This window comes from Lasiodiplodia theobromae (genome assembly GCF_012971845.1).
Source record: "Lasiodiplodia theobromae strain AM2As chromosome Unknown scaffold_8, whole genome shotgun sequence".
In the NCBI taxonomy this organism is placed as follows: Eukaryota; Fungi; Ascomycota; class Dothideomycetes; order Botryosphaeriales; family Botryosphaeriaceae; genus Lasiodiplodia; species Lasiodiplodia theobromae.
The window spans coordinates 668699-690689 of NW_023336574.1; the positions used below are offsets into that span (position 1 = coordinate 668699).

The 21991-nt window shown below is 56.1% G+C and overlaps 9 protein-coding genes across 9 annotated transcripts; 4 read left to right on the forward strand and 5 right to left on the reverse strand.

Moving 5' to 3' along the window:
- Positions 1-927: 927 nt before the first annotated feature.
- Positions 928-2744, reverse strand: LTHEOB_3211 (uncharacterized protein; the record flags this gene model as incomplete). Its single annotated transcript, XM_035512110.1, has 4 exons — positions 928-1746; positions 1982-2122; positions 2363-2503; positions 2550-2744. The coding sequence occupies 4 exons, from the start codon at positions 2742-2744 to the stop codon at positions 928-930; spliced, it is 1296 nt and encodes a 431-aa protein (XP_035363104.1).
- A 1035-nt stretch (positions 2745-3779) lies between these two features.
- Positions 3780-5941, reverse strand: LTHEOB_3212 (Glycoside hydrolase family 31; the record flags this gene model as incomplete). The annotated part of the gene is made up of 2 exons (XM_035512111.1): positions 3780-4603; positions 4768-5941. The coding sequence occupies 2 exons, from the start codon at positions 5939-5941 to the stop codon at positions 3780-3782; spliced, it is 1998 nt and encodes a 665-aa protein (XP_035363105.1).
- A 666-nt stretch (positions 5942-6607) lies between these two features.
- Positions 6608-8701, reverse strand: LTHEOB_3213 (Cell cycle control protein; the record flags this gene model as incomplete). Its single annotated transcript, XM_035512112.1, has 2 exons — positions 6608-6859; positions 6920-8701. 2 exons carry the CDS (start codon positions 8699-8701, stop codon positions 6608-6610), a joined length of 2034 nt encoding a protein of 677 aa, XP_035363106.1.
- Positions 8702-9083: 382 nt separating this feature from the next.
- Positions 9084-10986, forward strand: LTHEOB_3214 (Pre-mRNA splicing factor; the record flags this gene model as incomplete). The annotated part of the gene is made up of 2 exons (XM_035512113.1): positions 9084-9434; positions 9520-10986. 2 exons carry the CDS (start codon positions 9084-9086, stop codon positions 10984-10986), a joined length of 1818 nt encoding a protein of 605 aa, XP_035363107.1.
- Positions 10987-11553: 567 nt separating this feature from the next.
- On the forward strand, positions 11554-12634 carry LTHEOB_3215 (uncharacterized protein; the record flags this gene model as incomplete). The annotated part of the gene is made up of 2 exons (XM_035512114.1): positions 11554-11710; positions 11922-12634. The coding sequence occupies 2 exons, from the start codon at positions 11554-11556 to the stop codon at positions 12632-12634; spliced, it is 870 nt and encodes a 289-aa protein (XP_035363108.1).
- A 503-nt stretch (positions 12635-13137) lies between these two features.
- LTHEOB_3216 (CBF/NF-y family transcription factor protein) lies at positions 13138-14170 on the reverse strand (the record flags this gene model as incomplete). Its single annotated transcript, XM_035512115.1, has 3 exons — positions 13138-13861; positions 13915-14048; positions 14108-14170. The coding sequence occupies 3 exons, from the start codon at positions 14168-14170 to the stop codon at positions 13138-13140; spliced, it is 921 nt and encodes a 306-aa protein (XP_035363109.1).
- Positions 14171-14868: 698 nt separating this feature from the next.
- LTHEOB_3217 (uncharacterized protein) lies at positions 14869-16365 on the forward strand (the record flags this gene model as incomplete). Its single annotated transcript, XM_035512116.1, has 1 exon — positions 14869-16365. The coding sequence occupies one exon, from the start codon at positions 14869-14871 to the stop codon at positions 16363-16365; it is 1497 nt and encodes a 498-aa protein (XP_035363110.1).
- Positions 16366-17966: 1601 nt separating this feature from the next.
- LTHEOB_3218 (Thioesterase family protein) lies at positions 17967-19111 on the forward strand (the record flags this gene model as incomplete). The annotated part of the gene is made up of 3 exons (XM_035512117.1): positions 17967-18150; positions 18247-19004; positions 19079-19111. 3 exons carry the CDS (start codon positions 17967-17969, stop codon positions 19109-19111), a joined length of 975 nt encoding a protein of 324 aa, XP_035363111.1.
- A 551-nt stretch (positions 19112-19662) lies between these two features.
- Positions 19663-20589, reverse strand: LTHEOB_3219 (Isoflavone reductase family protein; the record flags this gene model as incomplete). The annotated part of the gene is made up of 1 exon (XM_035512118.1): positions 19663-20589. The coding sequence occupies one exon, from the start codon at positions 20587-20589 to the stop codon at positions 19663-19665; it is 927 nt and encodes a 308-aa protein (XP_035363112.1).
- Positions 20590-21991: the final 1402 nt, after the last annotated feature.

Here is a 21991-nt window from a genome sequence, read left to right on the forward strand (position 1 = left end):
CGATGAGCGTCTGAGACGGCGTCGTCCAGCTACTGAAAGGTTTTCGAGGCTTGCATGACGCTGTTGTGCCATTTTCAATGCCCTGGGAGAGCGAGAGTTGCGTTGATGCAGCAGGGTCTGGATGCGCAGAGGAGGTACCCGGCGGGAGTGCCGCCGGATTACCTGGTTGGGCAACTGGCATTCTTGGGGCTGGGCTGCATGTTTACAATGTGCTTTGCAGATAGAGCAACTCGGTAAGGAAGCTTTCAGTATCAACAGCATGATAGGAGGTCTGGAGTTCCGTCGACAAGGTAAAAAGCCCTCCATTATTTTCTTTCGAAGCATCTCCAAAGGTACTGTCTTAAGCCGATCTCAACCTCTCACAGCACCACAATCGACCGACTACATCTCCACGCGAGGCCTAGCCTTAGGCTACTCTCAGCCAATTACCTGGTACTCCCTCCGTCGTAAAGCGGCAACCGACCTAACACGACGTGTGGGCCGTGCCCCTACTGCGAGAACTCGACGAAATATACCATGCTGAATGACTTAGAGCGTCACATTAGGTCAACCACTCAGAATCTTTCTGATCCCCGACATGAGCGCTTAAAGGCCGAAGATAGGTGGTTTGAAGCTGATTGGACGGAGATCCATGACCGGCTCTCAAAAAATCCAATGGTACCGAAATGAATTTAACTCTGAACTGACCGCAATCTAGACCGGAATCCAAAGCGAAATACCAGTCGCACATCCCCCAGGTTTCCATAATGCCGATCAATTAAAGCCATCAAAACGTTCTGGTAAAATATGCGCTGAACGAGAAAGCGTATAAAAATACAACGCCGCATGCAACAGTAACCCGCTAGACTGCTGCTCCAAACAACCATTAGCATTCCCACAACACCCCCCCAAAAAAAAAGCAACAAGCAAAAAGACGACTTCCTCACCTCACGAAGCAAACGCAACAAACTTCAACGCATCCCCTGCCACCCCCTTACCCACGACCTGCTCCGTCCCCGGCACCCTCACATCATACACATCCGCCGCGGCATCCGCGCGGCACACCTCGAACACCGCGTCATTATTCCCTCCCTGCAGGAGCCGCACTCGATCGCCCACTTCGAAAGGCGCGGGGCCAGCATCGTAATCATCGTCGTCGCCATCGCTGTTGCCGTGGTCGTCGTCGTTAGAGTCGTCGTCGTCGCTCTCACTCCCATCGGACGTGTCGTTGTCGCCGTCGATATCGTGATCTTTTCTCCCGTCGTCGTCGTTAGCATCACCGTCGTCGCGATAGTGGCAGTAGCGGTCCGAGTCGTACTCCGCCTCATCGTCATCATCATCACCATGCTCCGATCCGCTGGGGTAGGGGGTGCTCCTGCCGCCGCTCTTGCCGCCGCTCTTGCTCTTCCCGCCGTCGTGGTCGTGGTCGTGGTGGTCCTTCTCCTTATCCCTGTCCCCAGCGCTGGTTACGCTGTCCGCCCTCTCTGCTTCTGCTTCTCTTGCCTCCTCCTCCTCCTCGGCCTGGGCGGCCTTCGCCTCCCTCTTCTTCTGCTTCCGCGCGTTGATGTGCTCTTGGATATGCGCGTCCCAGAAGCTTTTGGCCGCCGTCGCGCCGTCGAAGATGGCGCGCGCGTTGTCGGCGTAGACGGCGGCGGCGGCGAAGCGTTCGGATTTGGTGGGTTTGGGTTTGCTGGAGCTGCTGGCGGGTGGTTCTGGTTCGTGCTTCGTCGGCTCATCGTGCCTCTCCTCGTGCCTCTGGTCGTGTCTCTGCGGTGGATGATGATGATGCTCAGCGGGGTAGTGCGTGGGCGAACTAGAATAATGCCGTCCGGCAAATGGGCGTGGCGAGAGATGGGGTGGTTCGGCGGGGCGGTACGACGACGGCGGTCTGGAGGTCGACGGCGATGTTTGCGGGGGCGGGTGGGAGGATAGCGGGCGGCCGTGTGCGCCGTTGGGGCTGGTAGTGCTGCTGCTGCTGCTGTGGTTGCCCCCGTTGCCATACGCTCTCGTGGCAGTGGTGGGGGTTGGGGCGTATCGCGAGGTTGGCGCCCCGGAGGAGTATGTCGGCGACATTGGCGGGCGCACCGGTGATCGCTCGGGGTGCGTCGTCGTCGTCGTCGGCGTTGGTGAGTATGGGTAGTGGCTGTTATGATCGGTGCGATATTGGCTGTTCCTCGTTGCTATCGTTGGTCTTACGTCTCGCCCTCCGTACGGATACGGGTGTGTCGTCGGGACGGCGTGACGGATCGTTGGCGATGTCTGCGGGTGGTTCGTGCCTACAGGTTGGTGATGGTAGCTTGTTTGGACGGGTTGGCGGTATAGAGGGGCTGGAGATTGGTTCGCCGAGGCGCTTTGCCGGTACGCTGGTGCAGGCGACTGGTACCTGGATGAAGAAGGTTGGTGGTATGCTGGGGCGGACGATTGACTTCTTGAGACTGGAGGGCGGGAAGGTGGTCTTGAGGGGTAATGGTCCTCCCTCGGTGGCGGCCGGGATGATGGTCTGGAGGAGCTGGAAGCTAGGGGTCTGAGGAAGTTGTCCAAACGTGGCGGTGGACGTTCGGATGGCGGACGAGAGTAATCGCGTCGAGGATGATCATCGTGCTCTGCAGGTCGGGTTCGTCTTGGGGGGCGGTTGTCGTCGTGTTCTGATGCATAATATCGTCTTGGAGGGCGATGATCGTCATGCTCTGCTGGCTGAAATCTTCTTGGTGGGCGATGATCGTCATGGTCTGAAGACTGGAATCTTCTTGGAGGACGGTTGTCATGCTCTGGTGGTGCAAATCTTCTCGGGGGACGGTTGTCGTGTTCTGGTGGATATAATCTTCTTGCTGGAGGATGGTTGTCGTGCTCCGATGGACGAAACCTTCTCGGTGGAGACAAAGTCTGTCCCGCTCGGTATTCATCATGGGTTGATGGATGCGTTCTCGTTTCGTAACTTGTTCCTGACGATCGCGTCGATGGCCGTGTCTTTACCCCCGATAAACTTCCCGATGGCTTGGACCTCGAGGACGTCCTTGAACTCCTAGAGGAGAAAAGCGGCATTTTGGAGGCCCAAAATCACTATGAAAATGAGTAAAGCGCGAAACCAGACGGTTTAATTCTGCAGAGAGCAGACTGATAATATAAGATCATTTGATGCTGATCATCTCAGTGCAGCCTGCGCAAGTGAGTCAGTGGCTTTTTTCCAGCCTTCTGATCCTCGACGCCTCATGCTGGTGATTCTACCCAATCAGTGCTAAAACAGGTATTCATGTGGCACAAGACGCTTGGCGGACTTGGACACGTCGGGGACGCGCAAGAGAGGGCCGTCTGACAAATTGGTCTAGGCTTGCGTGAATTTTCGCATGAGGACAGAAAAGGCCTTATGACTGGGTATCCGATGCGAGCACACGTGAGGAGGCTGATGATTCTAGAGAAATAAAGGTGGTTGGATTGTTGGACTTATTTCCAAAAGCGGTAAGGTGGATAGATCAAGTGGGATTTGGCTGCTGACGGGGTCATGCATCTCGTGGCCAGGCTGACCACCACATGACGTAGGCAGAACTTCGACACCAAATCACCGAGGCTCCCTTCTGCGAAAACAAGTTTTATTATTGGAAGTTATACATGAGCCACATTCCGATCGAAGAGCCCCTGTGCAATATGGGGCCTTTGCTGATGTCGCGCCAATCATCTGGATCACTCTAGGACCCTGATAAGGTTCTCCCGTCGATATTGCCGCTATATGAACATCCATAGTCGCCAAGTTCTTGGAGTCGCATATATGCCGGCCATTTTCCCCTGATGCGGAAACGATCTATCTACTGCCTCACAAACACCGGCATAGACTCGATCGGAGTTTCCACCACCGCCGTCGTCCCGCCTTCAAACGCAGCCTCGCCTTCAAACGCCTTCCACGTCGCCCCCTTCGGAAAGTACACCTCCCTCGTCTTTGCCCCGGGATACAGCACCGGCGCCACGAGGTACTTGTGCCCGAACAAATACTGATCCTCAACCTCCCACGCCCTCTTATCCTCCGGAAACTCGTAAAAGCAGGCCCGCATCACCGGATCGCCCCTCTCGTGCGCCTCGCGCATAACCTCACGCGTGTACTCCCGCAACCCCTCCCGCACCCCCATCCACTTCCTACAAATCCCATACACCTTCTCCCCATACGACCACACCTCGTTCGCCGCGCCGCTCCTGCACTCCGCACCGCCCGTCGTCCCGTGCTGCGGCTGCCTTGGCTCGCGGTCGCCGTGCAATCTCATAACCGGACAAAACGCGCCCCACTGGAACCAGCGCACGAAGAGCTCGCGGAAGGCCTCGTCGTTCGGGTCCCCCCCGTGGAAGCCGCCGATGTCCGTCGTCCACCACGGGATCCCCGCGAGGCCCATGTTCAGGCCGGCGGAGAGCTGCGCGCGGAAGACGGGCCACGACGACGCGATGTCGCCGCTCCAGACGAGGGCGCCGTATTTTTGAGAGGAGGCCCAGGCGCAGCGGGCGAGGTTAACGACGGATTTTTGGCCCGCGGCGGTTTGGCCATCGTGGAAGGCGCGGGCGTAGTGGAGGGGGTAGAGGTTGCCGATTTGGAGGTTGGGGCCCAGGTGGTAGCGGTAGTTGTCGAAGTCGTAGGCGGTGTATTCTGTGGCTTGGTTAGTTTTCCGGCATTGACGAAGTATGGGAAAAGGTAGGTGGTAAGAGTGTGTATCCCCGTGAAAAAGACATGCGTGGAAAAGGACGCGAGTCCCCCACCAGGTAGGTGGTGAACGGGGTTTCGTGCCCTTCGCCCCCGTCGAGCTGACTTACCAGGTTCAGCCTCGTCGATCCAGTAAACACGAATGCCCTTGTCCCAGTAGTTTTGCTTCACCTTCTTCCACACGTACTCCCGAGCGCCAGGGTTCGTAAAGTCCGCATGAACCGTATCCCCCATGAAGTCCATGGCCGTCCTGATACCGCGGTCCGTCCGGATCAGGTAGCCGTGCTCCACCATCTCCTCGTAGTTCTCCGACAGCTTGTCGACCGTAGGCCAAATCGACACCATCAGCTCGATCTTCAGCTCCTTCAGCTCCCTGACCATCGCATCCGGATCAGGCCAGTACGTCGGATCGAACTTCCACTCCCCCTGCTTCGGCCAGTGGAAAAAGTCCACCACAATCAAATCGATCGGCAGCTCCCTGCGCCTGTACTCGCGCGCCACCTCGAGCAGCTCCTCCTGCGTCTGGTACCTCAACTTGCACTGCCAGAACCCCAACCCGTACTCGGGCATCATCGGCACCTTCCCCGTCACATCCGCATACGCGCGCTCGATCTCTTGCGGCGCGTCGCCCGCGACAACCCAATAATCCAGCGCCTTCGTCGACAGCGCCTCGTAGCTCGCGACGTTGGTGCCGAACACGGCGCGCCCGACGCCCGGGTTGTTCCACAGCAGGCCGTAGCCGCGGTTGGACAGGGCGAACGGCACGCTGGCCTGCGAGTTGCGGTGCGCCAGCTCGAGGTCCGCGCCCTTCAGGTTGAGCAGCGCCTGCTGGTACTGGCCCATGCCGTAGATGCGCTCCTTTGCGTCCTGCGACTCGAAGCGCGCGGTCAGGTGGAAGGCGTCGCTGCCGGGGATGGGCTGGAATTCGCGCGCTTCGATCTCGAGCGCGCTGCATTTCGGGTCGGTGACGTCTTTGCGGTTGCGTGAGTACTCTTCTAGCAGGATGGTGCCGGTGTGGGCGTTGCGGATGGTGAGCTTGCCGCGCGGGGTGAGGGACGCTTGGATTTTGCCGTTGGTGATGGTCGCGCCGCTGCCGTCACTGGAGATGGAGATGGTTGGATGGGCTGGGAGAGCTGGGGGCGGGACGTCCAGGGCCCAGTTCTCTGCGGGCATCTGGTGGTTCTTGGTGGCGCGGACGCGCAGGGCGTTGGGTCCCCAAGGTTCGATCCAGAGGGTCTCGGCATCGTAGCGGAAGATGAGCTTGTTGCCTTCCTGGAAAAACATCTTGGAGACTCTTGTGACCCGTCTGAATTCTGGCCAGCCAACACAAATTGTCAAAAGGGATAGCCAATGCTGGTAGAAAACTCGAATCACAGTTAATTCGCTCGATGTGTATAGTCCAATGGGTCCGGTTAAATGGCCACTCTAATAAAATGAAGGATCAATGTATAGGTGCAGTCCAAGGTACGTTGTCTAGAGACATACCCCGCGGTCAAGTCAGCCCACCGCACTACTGACGTGGAGTGTTGTAACCATGCAGCAGGTACCTCCGGTGGGCTGGCTTGCTGCATCTCGGGCCAATGTCGTGCGAGAGCCAAGCATAACCCCGCGATGACTTTGTGTACTTTAGTCTCCGCCCCACATCTTCTCAACACTCTTCACAACTTTAGAAACCTTCTTGTTTTGACCGCCGGAGCTTTCTGGTATTGGCCGGAGAAATTTCATGACGCGAATGCGGCAGAGGCTGGAAAGGAATGGCCTAAAGGAAAGGGGATTATCGAATCTTATTTAAAGGGAAATAATGTCGGGGTAAACTTTTGTGCGCCTTATTTTGGGAAACATCAATGCCCAGGTGGACTGTGAGCATACTGAAAACGATTATTTTCCTCTCCGTCTGCCTCAAGGTTGAGCCTGAAACTCCCTTCAGCATATCTCTCATCATGAGTATACCTATTCGTCTACATCCGCCTTCTTTTTCCAAGCAGCCGCCTTCGCCAGCAGCTTCGACAGCTTGGCCTCGCCCTCCGTATCCGCCGGGAAGACATAATCCATGTACTCTTCGAACTCCATGCCGCCGTCCGCGGTGTCCAACCTCCTCCTCTTCTTGACGCGCTTGGGCATTTGCTTCTCGACCTTGTCCAAGTCCTCCGCAGATCCATGAGTCTGCTCGAAAGACCTCCAGGCATTGAGGAGAGCAACGCGCTGAAACAACATTAGCCTTTGTTCTACTCGTCCGGACTGAGAATGTGGATGTGTACTCACCTCCTCCTTAAGCTCCTTTTCCTTCATGCTCTTGTAGGCGCGTTCGAATATGCTCCTGGCGCGCCTCTTCGCCTCCTCGCTGACCGGCCGCTCTTCGTCCTCTTCCTCCTCCTCGCCATCGTCGGGCACGTTGATCTCGAAGTGCGCGTAGCTGATCCAGACCTTGACGTGATCTGTTTTGGCCAGCAGACGTTCGTACAGCGCCCTGGTGCGATCGTACTCACCCTCTTCCTCCTCGAAGTCGATGTACGACTTCCACACCAGCTCCGGCATGTCCAGCGTGTCCTGCTGAACGGCGAGCTCGAATATCGCGCGTGCGCGGTCGAGGTCATCCAGGCCACGCTCCAGCTCGCTGAACTTAATCCATGCTTGCGAGTTGCTGGGGTTCCATTCGATGTGCTTCTCATAAAGAGTCCGGCAACGGGTGAACTCGAAAAGCTTGAGCTCGAGCTCAATGTAGCCCTTGAATAGCTTGTCCTTTGGACACATGCCAACGGCTTGACCCAGCGTTTTCCGTGCTGCCGCCAAGTTCATTTGTCTGATCTCGAACTGCGCCTTGAGCAGCCAGACCTTGGCGAATGTGAATTTCTTGTGTGGGATCAGCTTCAAACACTCGTTGTAAATCTGGCGTGCTCTGTCAACGTCCTTGGCGTCCATCTCCTCCCAGAGCGCATAGAAGATCCATAGGTAAATGTATCGCCGCCAATGGCGCTTCTCTTGAGTGGGCGGGATTTGGGCTATCGCGCGCTCATACGCATCTCGGACACGCTCGACATCTCCTGCTGTCTCCTCTAACCGGGCTAGATCGATCCAGTTGTCATAGTTCTTAGGGTTTTCCTTGATGGCTTCCTCGTATTGCACCCTGCGTTTGGAAAGAATGACATCCTCAACACCTTCGCGGTCGCCAAACTGCTTCTCAAACTGGGTATAGGCTTTGTGGAGATTCATGGACTTGGACCGCGGCATGCGATCTAGAGCATACTTGTAGATGGCACGAGCACGCTCAAATTCCTTGAGTCTTGCCTCGAATCGTGCGTATGCCATGAACAGCTTCTCATCCATGAATTCCTCGCCCAACGTCTCCACAGCTTGTCCAAACACCTCCCGCACCAGGTCGCTTGTCCCGAACTCCTCCTCGAACCGGGCCCACTTGATCCAATTGCGCGGTTCCGGATGGACCTGGCAGAAGCGCTCGAAAATGGCGCGTGCCCGCTCATATTCATTGTAGCGCTTCTCCAACTTGATGTACGCACTCCACGCATTCTCATCCGGCTCCCAAGACATCCAGCGCTCGAAGACCTGACGGGTACCGGGAATGTTGCCCAGGGTCTCCTCCATGTAGACATACTTGTACCACAGCTTATCCACGCGCGGCAAGATGGTGACGGCGCGGTCGAGCAGGTTCCTCGCATGGTTGATGTTGCGGGTCTTGACCTCGCAGTCGACGTAGCGGATCCACAGGACGATGCTGGTCGAGTCGACGTCGAGAGCACGCTCGAAGATGGAGCGCGCGCGGCGGAACTCCTTCTGCTCAATCTCCCACTGCGCGTAGCGCATCCAGTTGTTCATGTTCATCCGGTTGCGGCGCACATAGTCCTCGAATTCCTTGCGCTTGCGCCCCTGGAACTCGTGCAGCTCTTCCAGGTCGGCGAAGCGCTGCGTCGGCGCCTGCAACCCCGGTTCCTGCCGGTCGACGGCTTCGCGCAGCAGCTGCTCGGCGCTGATCTGGATGGGCGCCGCCTGCTTGTTCTTGACCCGCGGAGGGCCGCGTGAGGACTCCATCGTGGCGGTTTCGGGCGGACCTGGGATCTAAATAGGGATGTCAAGGGGCAATCGAAGGGGATGGAGCGGTTTGGCGGATAACAGAGACGCAGGACGCGTCGGAGGCGGGGGCGCGGAGGGCGAGGTGAGGAGCTTGTTTTGGCGAGAAAGATGGGAGCTTTGGCGGCGCAGATTCCATGTCGGCGTTTGCAATGCCGATGGCGCCAAGACTTCGTACGTCAAAGCTCTGGGGGCGCGTTTCCGCAGCTTCAAACTTTCCGCAACTCACCTCCGCTGCCGCCTTCCAGTATCGCCACCGGACTGCGGACCTGTCCTGAAGGTCCGCCACGTTCAGCGCTTTACGTTCGCTCATTTACCTTTCGAGAATTCCAATACCGCGATCATGGCGACTCTCGCAGACGAACTTTTGAACGACTTTGAGGACTCCGGCGATGAGAACGAGGAGCAGAGCACCGAGATCCCCCAGGACGATGGTGTCGCATCGCTTTTCCCGGGAGAGGCTTCAGTCGCGCAGCCGAGGACTGGTGTTCAAGACGGAGGCATGGACCTGGACGACGATGAGGAAGATGAGGACGATGAAGAGCTCATGGACGGTGCGGCCACAAAACAGGCGCGCGATGCGCCTGAGGACGAAGAAGAGACAAAGGCTAGGGTTGAGAAGATGCAGCTCGGAAACGTCAGCGACGTGCGCAGCGTAGCAGGTCTGATGAAGACGCTGCAGCCAGTTCTTGATGTAAGTCCTACCCCACAATCCCGCGCCTTGAACATTCGTTTACATCCTCGGAAGATACAGTCCTAACGATCACCGCCGTCCACAGAAAATTGCACACTACAAAGGACTGCCGCCTGAGAAGCAGACCAAGAACATCGGTTCCATCGAGGATAACCCGGAGTACAAGCTGCTCACTCAGTCCAACACCCTTGCCACCCAGATAGACAGCGAGGTCATCCTCGTGCACAAGTTCATTCGCGATCACTACTCCATTCGGTTTCCCGAGCTGGAAACCCTCGTCACCAACCCTCTGGACTATGCGAAGACGGTTGCCATTATTGGAAATGGTCCTATGGATGCAGACTCGATCAAGAAGCGATCGACTTCCTCAGATAACCTCGTTGGCCAGCCCCTTAACAAGGTTCTCGATGGTCCCTCCATGATGGTCGTCAGCGTCGAATCTACGACATCTCAAGGACGTGAACTCACCGAGACTGAGCTCAACACCGTTTTGAAGGCGTGCGAAATGACGCTGCAACTCGATAACGCCAAGAAAGTCCTGACAGAATACGTTCAGTCTCGCATGAACATTTTCGCTCCGAACCTGACTACTCTGATCGGATCTCTTACTGCGGCCCAACTCATCAACTATGCTGGAGGTATCAAGGGTCTCGCCAAAACACCTGCTTGCAACATCGCAGTCCTCGGAGCCAAGAAAGCGTCTGGAACTGGATTTGCTACCAATACTGGCATCAGAAACCAGGGTTTCCTCTTCCACTCTGAAATCATCCGCAACATCCCCAACGATCTCAAGAAGCAGGCCATGAGGATCGTTTCGGCGAAGATCGTGCTCGCAGCAAGAGTGGACAGCATCCACAGCAGCCCAGATGGATCCACCGGCGAGAGCTTGAAACAGCAGTGTTTGGACCGTCTGGACAAGCTCACCGAGCCACCGCCCAACAAGGGTGTCCGCGCTCTCCCCGTGCCGGACGACAAGCCTTCGAGGAAGCGTGGTGGTCGTCGTGTCCGTAAGGCCAAGGAGGCCTACGCCATGACGGAGCTCCGCAAGGCACAGAACCGCATGGCATTCGGTAAGGAGGAGGCTGAGGCTGGTTATGGAACGGGCGATGGCACCAAGGGCATGGGTATGATTGGCCAAGCCAACGACGGACGCATCCGCGCTACCCAGATCGACCAGCGCACCAAGGCCAAGCTCAGCAAGAAAAATCCTGGTTGGGGCGGAGCTACACCGGTCAGCGGAATGGCGTCTACTATCCGTGGCGCCGGTACTGCTGGCAATGCCAGCGTGCTGAAGGGTCATGGCTTGAGGACGTCGGGCGTTGGCACTGCTGGTACGGCGTCGACCATCGCGTTCACTCCTGTGCAAGGCCTTGAGCTCGTCGACCCCAAGGTGCGTGAGGAGATGAACCGCAAGAGGAAGGCAGAGGAAGATAGGTGGTTCAGCGGCGGCACTTTCACTCAGATTGCAGGCTCAAAGAGTGAGACCGGTAGCAAGAAGGATGCAGACGGCTTCAAGGTGCCAAGCCTGCCTATGAAGAAGCAGAAGCAGTAGGTTTGACACGCTGTACACAGTCATGGCTGTACATTACGGGGTTCTTCCACGCGACGGACATGCAGGGGCGTTCGGCGAAAGGGGGGCATAATTTTAGGCGTTTGTCTACCAGGGCTGCGGGATCGATAGGGCTCTAATACGGTGAAAGCACCAGCGTTTGGCCATAGAGAAATTCTAGGCTTCGCAAGTGAGGCTTCCTTGGAGGCACAAGACTAGCTCTAAATGGAAAAGATATCCAATGGATTTGCGTCGACTGAGGTGTAAGATATATATATCGGCTTGTCTGGCCGGGTGAGGAGTTTCGACTCCTTCCTTTGGAAACACCAGGCAGCACCTTTAGGCAGTCGCGACCCTACAAAAAAGGCTCACGTGCAGGCAACAGGGTACCTAAGTAAGTGTTAAATAGCGCGGTGTACCCCGAAACGCAGCTTGTGGTTAATGCGGGGAAAGCTTGACGGACCAACCGAAGCGACGCCGCTTTTGGGGAGCTCCCAAACCATGTCGTCCTGCACGTCACCGCGCGCAGCCGCCGTCGCCGAGTCCGCCGCCGCAGCAGCAGCTACAGCAATGAACGACGGCGCTACCACTCCCGCCCTCTCATCATCCGCAAACGCAACCACCCACGACAGCAAGCACAACACCGCAACCCTGGCGGACGACGCAGAAGCCTCTCGCCCAGCTAAGCGTAGCAAGACGTCCTCGACTCAGTCGCCCGCCATGTCAGGTACGTTTCGTCCGCCTCGCCTTATCGTCATTCCTCGTGCCCGCCAAACAGCCAACCCCGCTGCAAACAAACATATCCTCCATCACGCCTTGTAGAAGCAAGCAAGAGAGCTACAATCCGCAAATCCGCACCTCACTCCACCACACCGCCGCCATCCCGTCCCCCACCATCTTCCCACGACCTCACCGCTAACCAGCTCACCCCCGCACAGACGCCGACGGCGACTCCACCATGCACTCGTCACCCAACTCCGCCGCCGCAGACTCGGACGACGACCTCTTCCCCGACGAGGCCGCGGGCGCGGTTCCTACTTCCACGGCCGCCGCGGGAAACATCCTCGACGGCGGCGTCGCGCTCCCTCCCTCCACGCCGACCACCGCCCTCGCCCACGCAGAGCTCTCCCCGCCCTCGTCGCAGGGCCCGGCCAACACGGCCGCCGCGCGCACCGCGTCGACAGCCATCGCCGATGCCGTCATCAACGAGAATGGCAAGCGCGTGCTGCCGACCGGCCTGAACTTCAACAACCACAACAATGGCAGTAGCAGCAGCAGTGCCGTGGCAGCAGCGGCGGCGGCGGCAGCAGCTGCAGCAGCCGCAGCGGCAAGTAGCAGGACGGGCGACGCGTCGGTGGAGGGAATGCTGGTCGACGGCAGCAGCGGTGCTGGTGGTTCGTCAAGCGGCGGTGGAAGCAGCAAGCGCGGCCTCTTGCAGCAGCCGGGCGTGCATCCGGCTAGCGGATACCGGTGGGAGCGCGAGGCGGACGCGCCGGGCTGGGCGTGGAAGAATAAGAAGGCGGCCGAGGATTGGCTGAAGGCTGAGGAGTCGCTGATCGAACGCGAGAGGATGGTCAGGTCGAGGTATGGCGATCCGCTTGCGGAGAGGAGGGCGAGTGCTGCTGGCGTGCCGGCGAAGGCGTTGGGTTGATGGGGTGTTTCTTAAGGATGGGAACTGTCATGTGGCACGACGACGAGGAAAAAGGAGTTGCTGGAATCAAAGCTGGGAGCAAAAGTCGAGCTTCTTGGGGCTAAGACTTAGCCCAGGGTCTCATTGGCCCTCTTGCATATATTGCTGGCGAATGGAAAGGGTCGGGACACAGAGTCGGAAGCATACGCTCGGATAGGAAGAAAAGGACATTCGATTAAAGATTTCAAATACCACACTCGTGGCTCTTATATCTTCCCTTCATTCGTGCTGGATCGGAGTGAGCACCGCTATGTCCAAGAAGCAACCAGCATCCCGCCTCGAGAAAGATGCCCAAGTTGTAAATGACTCCAAAACACCGCATTCATCCGCAAAACAGGCAGCAGGAAAAAAAAGATAAAAGTAGCAAAGCCGAACCATGCCCACCCTTTCCTTTGATAAACGCCGATACCCATGCCTCCAGGAGCCGCCCTTCCGCTGCCGCTTTCCATTGCAAATGTATCCACTCAGTCGCTCTCCTCCCCATCCAACGCCTCGTCCTCATCCTCTCTCGCCGCCTTCTCCTCCAGCAAATCCTCCTCATCCCCCTTCCCCTCCTCGTCTTCGTCTCCTTCCTCCTCATCCTCCTCCTCTTCTTCCTCTTCCTCCTCCTGCTCCTCTTCCTCCTCATCTTCCTCGTCCTCGCCCTCGTCGTCCTCCATCATGTCGTGGTCCCCGCTCTCGTCCACGCGCGCCTTCTTCGCCGCCGGCTCGCCGTTCTCGTCGAGGTGCGCATTGCTGGCGCTGCCGCCGTTGGCCGTGGCGAGCGCGGTGGCTGTGAGAGCGGCTGCGCCGGCGGCACCAACACCAAGAGCGGCGGCGGGAGCGCCGCCGAGGGGAGTGCTGGTGCTGACGTCGGCGTCGTCGCCGTTGGTCGTGGCCTGCGCTTCGGCGGCGCGCTTTTCGTCTTTGACGCGGCGGCGGTAGGTGTTGCGTTTGGTGCATTGGATTTCTTGGTATTCTGTTGGGAGGGAGGAGGGAGGAGGGTTAGTGGTTAGTTTCAAGGCGGATGGGGTGTAGAGCAGGAGGGGGGACATACTGTTCAGCTCGTTGTTGGTGCGGTCGATGAACATGTCGAACTCGAGCTCCTTGAGCGCGTCTAGCACGTCCTTGGGCTGGATCGTCTTCTTGTTCTGGCGCGCGGCGATGTCGCTGGCACTGTGGAGGTTCACGGTGGTCAGCGGAACGGTCCTTGAGGCTTGTGTTGTTGTGGATATGGTAGGTCGAGGATGTATTGGACGTACTGGGCGGTAAGGTAGTTCACGAAGACGGTAGCGCTCTTGGAGATGGCCGATTGGGCGACACTCTGGACGTTGAAGTTCGGGGGAAGCGCGCCTTTGGCCAAGCGGTTGACCATGGTCTTGGGGAGATTGAGGTCCTGCGGCGCGTCAGAAGCTGTGGACGGAGCAGAGGCGGGATGGCGGAGGGAAGGCGGACCTCGACGCTGAGGCCGGTATCTTCGTCGGCGGCCGCGGAGGCGTTGCTCTTGCGGGCGGGCATTTTATTTTATGGGTTGGGTGCTCGAATTGGTTGGGATCGGGAAGGTTTTCGTGGAAGATACGAGGGCCGACGTGAGCGTATTGGGTGGTGGAGGGATGGCGCGGGAAAAGGCAGCTCAGGGCGGTGTCGTGGTGGTGGGGAGGAGCTCGAGGCTTGGTGAAGATCAGAAATGCGCTTTGCTTGCGCGCCGCTGGTGACGCTCCGGGGGCCGACGCCGACACGCCGACTGACGCGCGACGCGTCTCCCCGCTCGCCCTGGACAACCCCGCCAGCAATGGTCACACACGAAACCTTTCTCTACGGCGCGCCTTGAGAAGAGCTGTGGTTCTGTATTCTCTCTCCTTTCTGCCACAGTGCTGACCAAATATATGCGCTCACCACTCTACTACAATCAAGCCTCATCTTATCCGCACGCGAACAACGTCATAGCTATCCGACGAAATAATCGCCCGCGCGAAGCCTGAACAATCTTTTACGCGTTGTCACAATGTAGTTTTAATGCTAACTGGCACCTGACGCAACAGCTATGCCTGACCCAGCACTCTGTTTTCATGTTCGTCATTGGCTGTGTTGTGCCTTCCCTTTTCCCATGGCCTGATGCTGCCTTCTCCAGAATGCTCAACCTCAAACTCTCTCCATCTTCTTCTCCGTTGCATCATCATCGCAGTCACGCCATTCTTTGATCCACGAGGCCAGACATGGCCACACCCAACCCAGCAGCGTCTCCGCTTCCTATAACCACTCCTCCCGGCCACGACCACGCCCCTCTCAGCATCACGTTCATAAACCCTCAGCTCACTTACAAGCCCGGTGACACAATCAAAGGATATGTGGCAGCAGCTTTAAAAAGAGGAGAGTTGATCGAAGCAATCGAGGTCTCCCTCATCGGTACCGCAGAGACCGAAATTTCTCCTCAAAAGCGCCCTGTTCATGGATCGCCAAATCGCACTTCCATTCGCACTCACAATCGACTGATCGACATAAAGAAGCCGATTCCACTAATGCCGACGAATATCTCGCACGGAATTTGGCCTTTTGAGTTCACTGTACCAGAGCTCACCGACAGTGTTGGAAGATTTGGTTCATCCCTGACTTCTCGGAAGTTTGCCATACAGCGTCATCAAGTTCCGCCCACCTTTTTCCACAAAGATGCGCATGGCAACATGGCCCGGGTCGAATACGGAATCCTTGCGCATATGTCCCGTTCTAGCCGGAACCTAGAACCGTACGAACAGTGGGAAACGCTGAGGATCGATATCCGGAAGCCGCAGCAGGACAATCCGCCTGCGAATCGCCATGACTTGAAGCCCGTGGTTAGACGTATTCATCGCCCAGTTCACGCACAGACTCCTTGGGATCGGCTCAAGGACTTGCTGTTTTGTAGCGCGAACTGCTCGCATCTCCGTCTTTCACCGACAATTTTCATACCAGACGACATCATTTCGGGTCGGCCGCTGCCTTTCACCATCCTCTTAACTCCCAAGCCGAAAGGCTCCACTGACCCCAGTAACCCCCAAATCGAGCTCATCAACCTCAGTGTGGTTCTGAGGGAAGAGACTTCAATTCTTGGATCGAACGACAGGTTCCATCGCATTCGTGCTTGGTTTGGTCACTCTATTACCCTTGCAGAAAAGCAGATCACCCTCGAAGAACAACGGATCGAAATGTCAGCTCCTACGATCTTCGAGAAGGAAGGAACGCAGTCCCTCCTCAAAAGGCTCTTCACTGTGGAAGACGGCATCCAGCCGAACGTCAAAACCTTCAACATCTCCAAGTGCCACCGCATTGCCATCAAAGCTGACTTGGTTGCCGAAAAAGAAAAGTTCAGCTTGGACTTGTCGCTTCCCGTGAATGTTCTGCAAGGACGTCAGATGGACATTCACTCAGCAGTCCATACTCACATTTCCACCACCGCAACTACTCCTGGCGGGGATCATCATGCTGCGACGTGTCCGATTTGCCGGCACCGAGCCGCCGCTAGGGTTGCTCGTCAACTACTCGATCCGGTGCGGATACCTAATGTATACGAGTATTCCAGAGAGAGCACCATGACGAACTCGATTGCCCCGTCAAGGGGACCCTACAGCAGACCTACGACTATGTTTGGACTGCATCGCCATCTGGAGGTTCCAGAGGAGCTGTGGGCTATCCGTGATGAGGTGGAGAACAGGAGGAGATCTGCACAGTCCTTGTAATTACTTGGTACGCTTCCCTGACTCGAATACCTATGAACTTTCTTGTCTGTAGATTCAGTGAGTTATTATTCATGCGTTGAAGACGCGTGGACCACAACGGATAGACACCTGCTATGTTTGGTGTCTGCCTGGGTGTACAGTTCCAAGACATGGTTTTCTTCACTCACAGGACACGCAAGCTGCACGTGTATTTATGGCAACGCCTCTCCAATGCCCAATTCAGCACGACAAATACGTTGTACATCATGCTTTCTCAGTTTCTCTTGCGGTCCATGGGCACATTCACTGCGGTGGCGAAACAGCAAGTGACCAGCACAGCTGAAAAATCCGGTCCTTGAAAGAAATTCATGACATCTTCAGTGACAGCTCGATTGCCAGCACCCATAGGAAGGGTCTGCGGACTAGTGTTGACCTCACTCGGTTGCTTTTCCGGCAACCGGCCAAGGGGCACCTGATTGGCGATGGACACATGGTAATTTTGCACATACCCCCAAGACGACGGGTATAAGAAGAAGTGAGCGTATAGCCTCGAAATCACTTCCACAACGCCAACTTCATAACAACACAAGCATAACCGCGAACATCTACAAAAAGATTTCCTGTTCTTAGACCCTCCGTAACAATGTCTCAACATCCTCAACATCCATATGCGGCTAACCCCCATAACCTCCCCCCTTACTCTCAAAACGAGGCTTACCAGAATCGTCAATTCTTCCCGCCTCCACTCCCGTCCCTTCCTCCACCGCCACCAATCCCTGAGGGTATGCCGGCCTGGCTGCTGCAATACGGGTGGCCGCCGCACCCTAACTATCCCCCTAATATGTGGGGGTACCCACCACTGGAGTCGAACTAGAAATGTGAAGATGTGGGAAGGGCGTATGGCTCTGCCTTTTCCAGCTTTGGGGTAGATGTAAGTTTTACTTATGAAACTGTGCCAGACCTCGAAATGTAAAGTAGCCTGCGCCAATCTTCACTATATACTCTAAAATTGATGTTCTGATTCACCATAACTTCACTGATGGTTACGTTTTGCGGTGGTCTGAAAGTGAAAAGTGATCGTGGAACAGAACATTCTAGCAGATTACCGTTTTTGGATTTTTTTTTTTTGAGGGTCAGCCCTTGCCAAGTATGATGCTGAAAAGCATGTCTCAGAAAGGCACGCGACATAGTGATTACTCTATCAAGAAATGAGAAAGCCGACACCGGCCCCCATGGACATGGTTAACTCGGTGCGATTGGGTAAAATGGTGCGATGCGAAGACGATTGGTTGGGACCGTGCCTTGGCAGGGTCCAGCTGACAGTCGGAGTAAGATGACAGCTGTACGGTAAACGACCATCTTCCCTCGAACACTTTTTTTAGTCCCGGAATTTGATAGTGGCGATCCGGTAGTCGAGTTCGAAGAAACCAAACGGACTCAAAATTAGCACCTTGTTGGCACTCAGCCAATCGCATTCGGCAATCGTGCCGAGGCCCAAGCCCCTACGCCGCGCCTCCGACCTCAACGACCGCACCGCAACGAGGCCGCTTTCCCCGGACCCCCGCCCACCGCCTTTTAGACATCTTTTTTAAACCCCCTGCCACGCTCACTACTACGCCCGTATGCCGATTCGGAATAATCTTTCGTCAGCCTCCAGTGCGACTCGCGCACTCCGGTCCGCCCTCCCTCGGACCGCGCTTACTCGGCCCGTCCCAATACAAAACCTCGCCCGCGCGCCTGTCAATTACTCGCAGCCGCACATCCTCCGCACCCTCCAGCACGTTAGGTTGCAGACCACCGTCGCCGGTATGTCACATCCTTACCCGAAAAATATATATATATATATATCCTCAGCGCTCCAATTCCCCATAACTCACCACTAACCCCCAACCTCACCCACAGAACCAACACCAACACCACAACCAAACGACCAAACCCCACCACCCCCGCGCGCCCCCCGCTCCCGGCCCATCCGCATCCTGCGCGCCGTCCTCCTCGCCGCCTTCTCCTTCACCCTAGGCGCCACCATGTCCGCCGCCCCCGCCCTCAGCGTCGCCGACGACCTGCTCTCGCCGCCCTCGGACGCCGAGACGCTGCAGCTCTGGCAGCCCGCCCCTGGCACGCGCGCCGCCGAGATCGAAGCCCAGCTGCAGTCGCACCCGGGCGTCGCGGCCCTGCGCGCCGACGAGTCCCTCGTCGAGTCGCGCCCGCACATGCGCATCCCGAACGCGCTGAGGCACAACAATTTGACCGCCGGGACTTTGCTGGGCGACGAGGAGCTGGTCGTGCCGGCGCTGGCGTTCAGCGCGCCCGATGGCAGTAGGATGATCAGCGTGCATTATGTGGGGCCGGCGTTGTGTGGGCACCCCGGCGTCGTGCATGGCGGGTTGCTGGCGACGTTGTTGGATGAGGGGTTGGCGCGGTGCTGCTTCCCGGCGCTGCCGAATAAGATCGGCATGACGGCCAGCTTGACGATTAACTACAAGGCGCCGTGCAAGGCGGGCCAGTTCATCGTGTTGAGGGCGGAGACGACGAAGGTTGAGGGCCGCAAGGCGTGGGTGAAGGGAAGGTTGGAGACGTTGGTGGATGAGGAGGCGGGCGAGAAGCCGTTGGTGCTGGATGAGGCGGAGGCGCTGTTTATTGAGCCGAGGCAGGCGGCGGTGAGTTTTCTCTTTTTGTTTTCTGTGCTGCTGCTTGGTGGGATTCTGGTACTGACTTTAATTGTTCTTTGCAGTCCATGGCCAAGCTCTACAACCCGAACCCTTAGACGACCCGGAAGATGAGATCCCCCGAAATTTTTTCTCTTTTCATTCTTGCTCATAGATTTGGAGACATACATCCCGTTTGTCAGAGTTTACGATCTACTAAGATGCATTGGGTTATGGAGTAGTTGTTGGCTGAGAGTAAAGAAACGGTTTCTTTGAACTCTCGCCTACGGGCGATGGAGAAGTCTTGCGGCTACCAAGGAGTAAATGGTGGGAAGATTCATAGAGTTGAGAGATAGAGCGTTGAGGTGGGAGATTTTCATTGTCAAAAAATCAATCAGTTTTCGTCTCAGTCTTATAGTTACGCGCGATTGACCCAACATTACTTCTTTCCATGTTATACGGGCAGACGTGACCTGCTGAAGTTGCTTCAGAATAACCAGCTAACTTATAGGCTTGTTGAGGGTCAATGGCAGAAATGAGAGAATTGACATGTAGCTAGTGCAATTGTATACCAGAAGCATTGACCCCCAGACTGGTTAATATCTGTCCACCGATCAACACCTTCTCTGACAACTTCTACCATCATTACAGATTCAAGCCAAAGCTAATCCTAGCATTTGCTTCCCTGCATTCCCGCGACATAGTTTCCAAGAAACTCATCCAGATTCTCCTGCTGCAGGCCCAGTTTCTCATTCCACAAACCCTTCGTGGCGGAGTAGTGGGCCAATCCTCCTTTACCATAGATAGCCCCCGCTATCATATCCAACACGCCCACCGGCTGCCCTTCCTTCACCTTCGCGGCTCCACCCTGCCACAGCTCTTCAACCGTGCCCTGCGCCACGCTGAACTTCTCCCCCGTCGCCCCTTCGAGCGCCCGCAGAACCTCATTCTGCGTAACCGTGAAACTATTCACGTACACATACTGATTCCTGGTCATCTCGTGCTTCCTCAAGCTCTTGGCAATCGCCCTCCCCACCTGATCCAGGTTCGTCGCCTCGTACGGGACGTCGCCGCCGTCGTAGATCGTCGCCGTGCGCGCGGCCACGTTCCAGCCTCCGAACCCGGGGATGTTCAGGCCCCAGTCGAACATCGACCCCGTGATGACGGCTACCCAGGAGATGTGGTCTTCCTGGGACTTGAGGTGGTCGACCGTCGCGATCTTGTCGGCCAGGAACGGGACGTAGTCGCCGGCGGAGCGCGAGGACGTGTCGATGCCGTATTCGGAGGGCACGAAGATCTTGACGCCGGCGGCGATGGCGGCGTCGATGAGGGAGTGCTGGAGGGAGAGGGCGCCGGCGGGGGTGATGCTTGAGATGGTGCTGACGACGGCGTCTTGGTTGGCGAAGGCGCGGGCGAGAGAGGAGGGGGTGAAGTCGGTTTTGAGGTGTTGCACGCCGGGAGGGAGGGTGGCGGTGGACGACTCGCGGGTTAGGCCGGTGACGTGGAAGTTTTCGTCTAGTAGGGCTTTGACGGTTGATTTGCCTACGTTGCCGGTTGGGCCGATGACCAGCACGTTTTTGATGAAGGACGAGGTCATGGTGGGTCTTGGGGAGAGGAAGGAAGGCGTGTTGCTCGTTTTCGTAGTTCTGTAGGTGTACGGAATGGAGGTGTGTCCATCGTGATGCTTATATACTGAGAGGTTAGGGTAGATGACTGTTGTCTTTGGAAAGGCTATGCACTGTGTCAGCTGTCTTACGATGATTCATAATAATGATTAGTAGAAAAAGGTTCACACAACGGGCAGCAGGACTTTGTTCACTTAGTCTCTCGGTGCAGGAAACCCATTTTGCTTGGAGCATCGGTTGTTCTCTGTTTAGTTGATCTACTAATCCGAAATCCCAGAAGGTTTGATTAGTTTTTCAGAGGTCCGTTGTTTCCTCAGACACTTTCTCACCCAGGGCCGAATATTTATTATTGATCATCATGACGACTACCGGAATTTGACGTAGCTCTAGCCATGCTGACGTGATAGGGATCTGTTGCAATGATGTTACCAACTGCTGGCATACAGGTTCGGTATGTCTCACTAAATCATCACTATTCCGGATGAGGAACTAGAGGCAGGCAGCGGATACTAGGTTACAAAAGATGCAGCGGTATTAGAATCTATCGAGCCTAGACGTTGGTTCGAAAGAGCTTTACTTAAAGTTGAGACACTTTTCAAAGTACAAATTTACAGTAGTATTACAGCCGAAGGCTGGCGTGATGAATGACAGCATCCTCGAATCGAGAGTAACTATGCTCGGCTTGTTTTTTTTATTTGTTTATTTTTTTTTTAAAAAAAAGGGTACAACAACATATGAGAAGTTGAAGCCATCGTTCGGACGGGAATCGAATGAAACATTCTTCGCGTCCGGACGATGGCTTCAACTACCCACCCATGAAATGCACGAAAGAAAGAAAAAACAAATCAACGCTAGCCTTCGGATGCAATACCCCGCTGTACGGTTAAAGCGTCACGCCATGACTGTGGCGGTGCATTGTGATTAGTTTCATGATTAGTTTCTTACTAGTACCGAGATGACGCAAAGCCGAAAGCCGCCCTTACCACACGACGTATCTCATCAGTTCCACAAACTTCTCCTCGCACCCCTCACAACAGGATTAGTTTCCTATGTCACTCTAACAAGTAACGCACGGAATATTACTTTCTTCCTCGGAACCCGATCTCGATCGTAGTGTGCTCAACCTGGAGAGTTCGGGGATCTCGATCGCGTCGCTCTGATCTCCGAACAGCGAGATTCTCTTCTCCAATCAAGCCACGTGCCCTCTTCGTACCTTGAGTACAGAGATGGGTCCAACTCCGAGCCCTGAACAGGCGGGAGATCGAAATGGCGGTATCGTGAAACGAAAACGTGGGAGACCCTTAATAAGCATGCAAAATGTGGCCCCTGAGGACGTAAGTACGAATCCTCCTTCCGGGAAGTTTGTTACCTGAT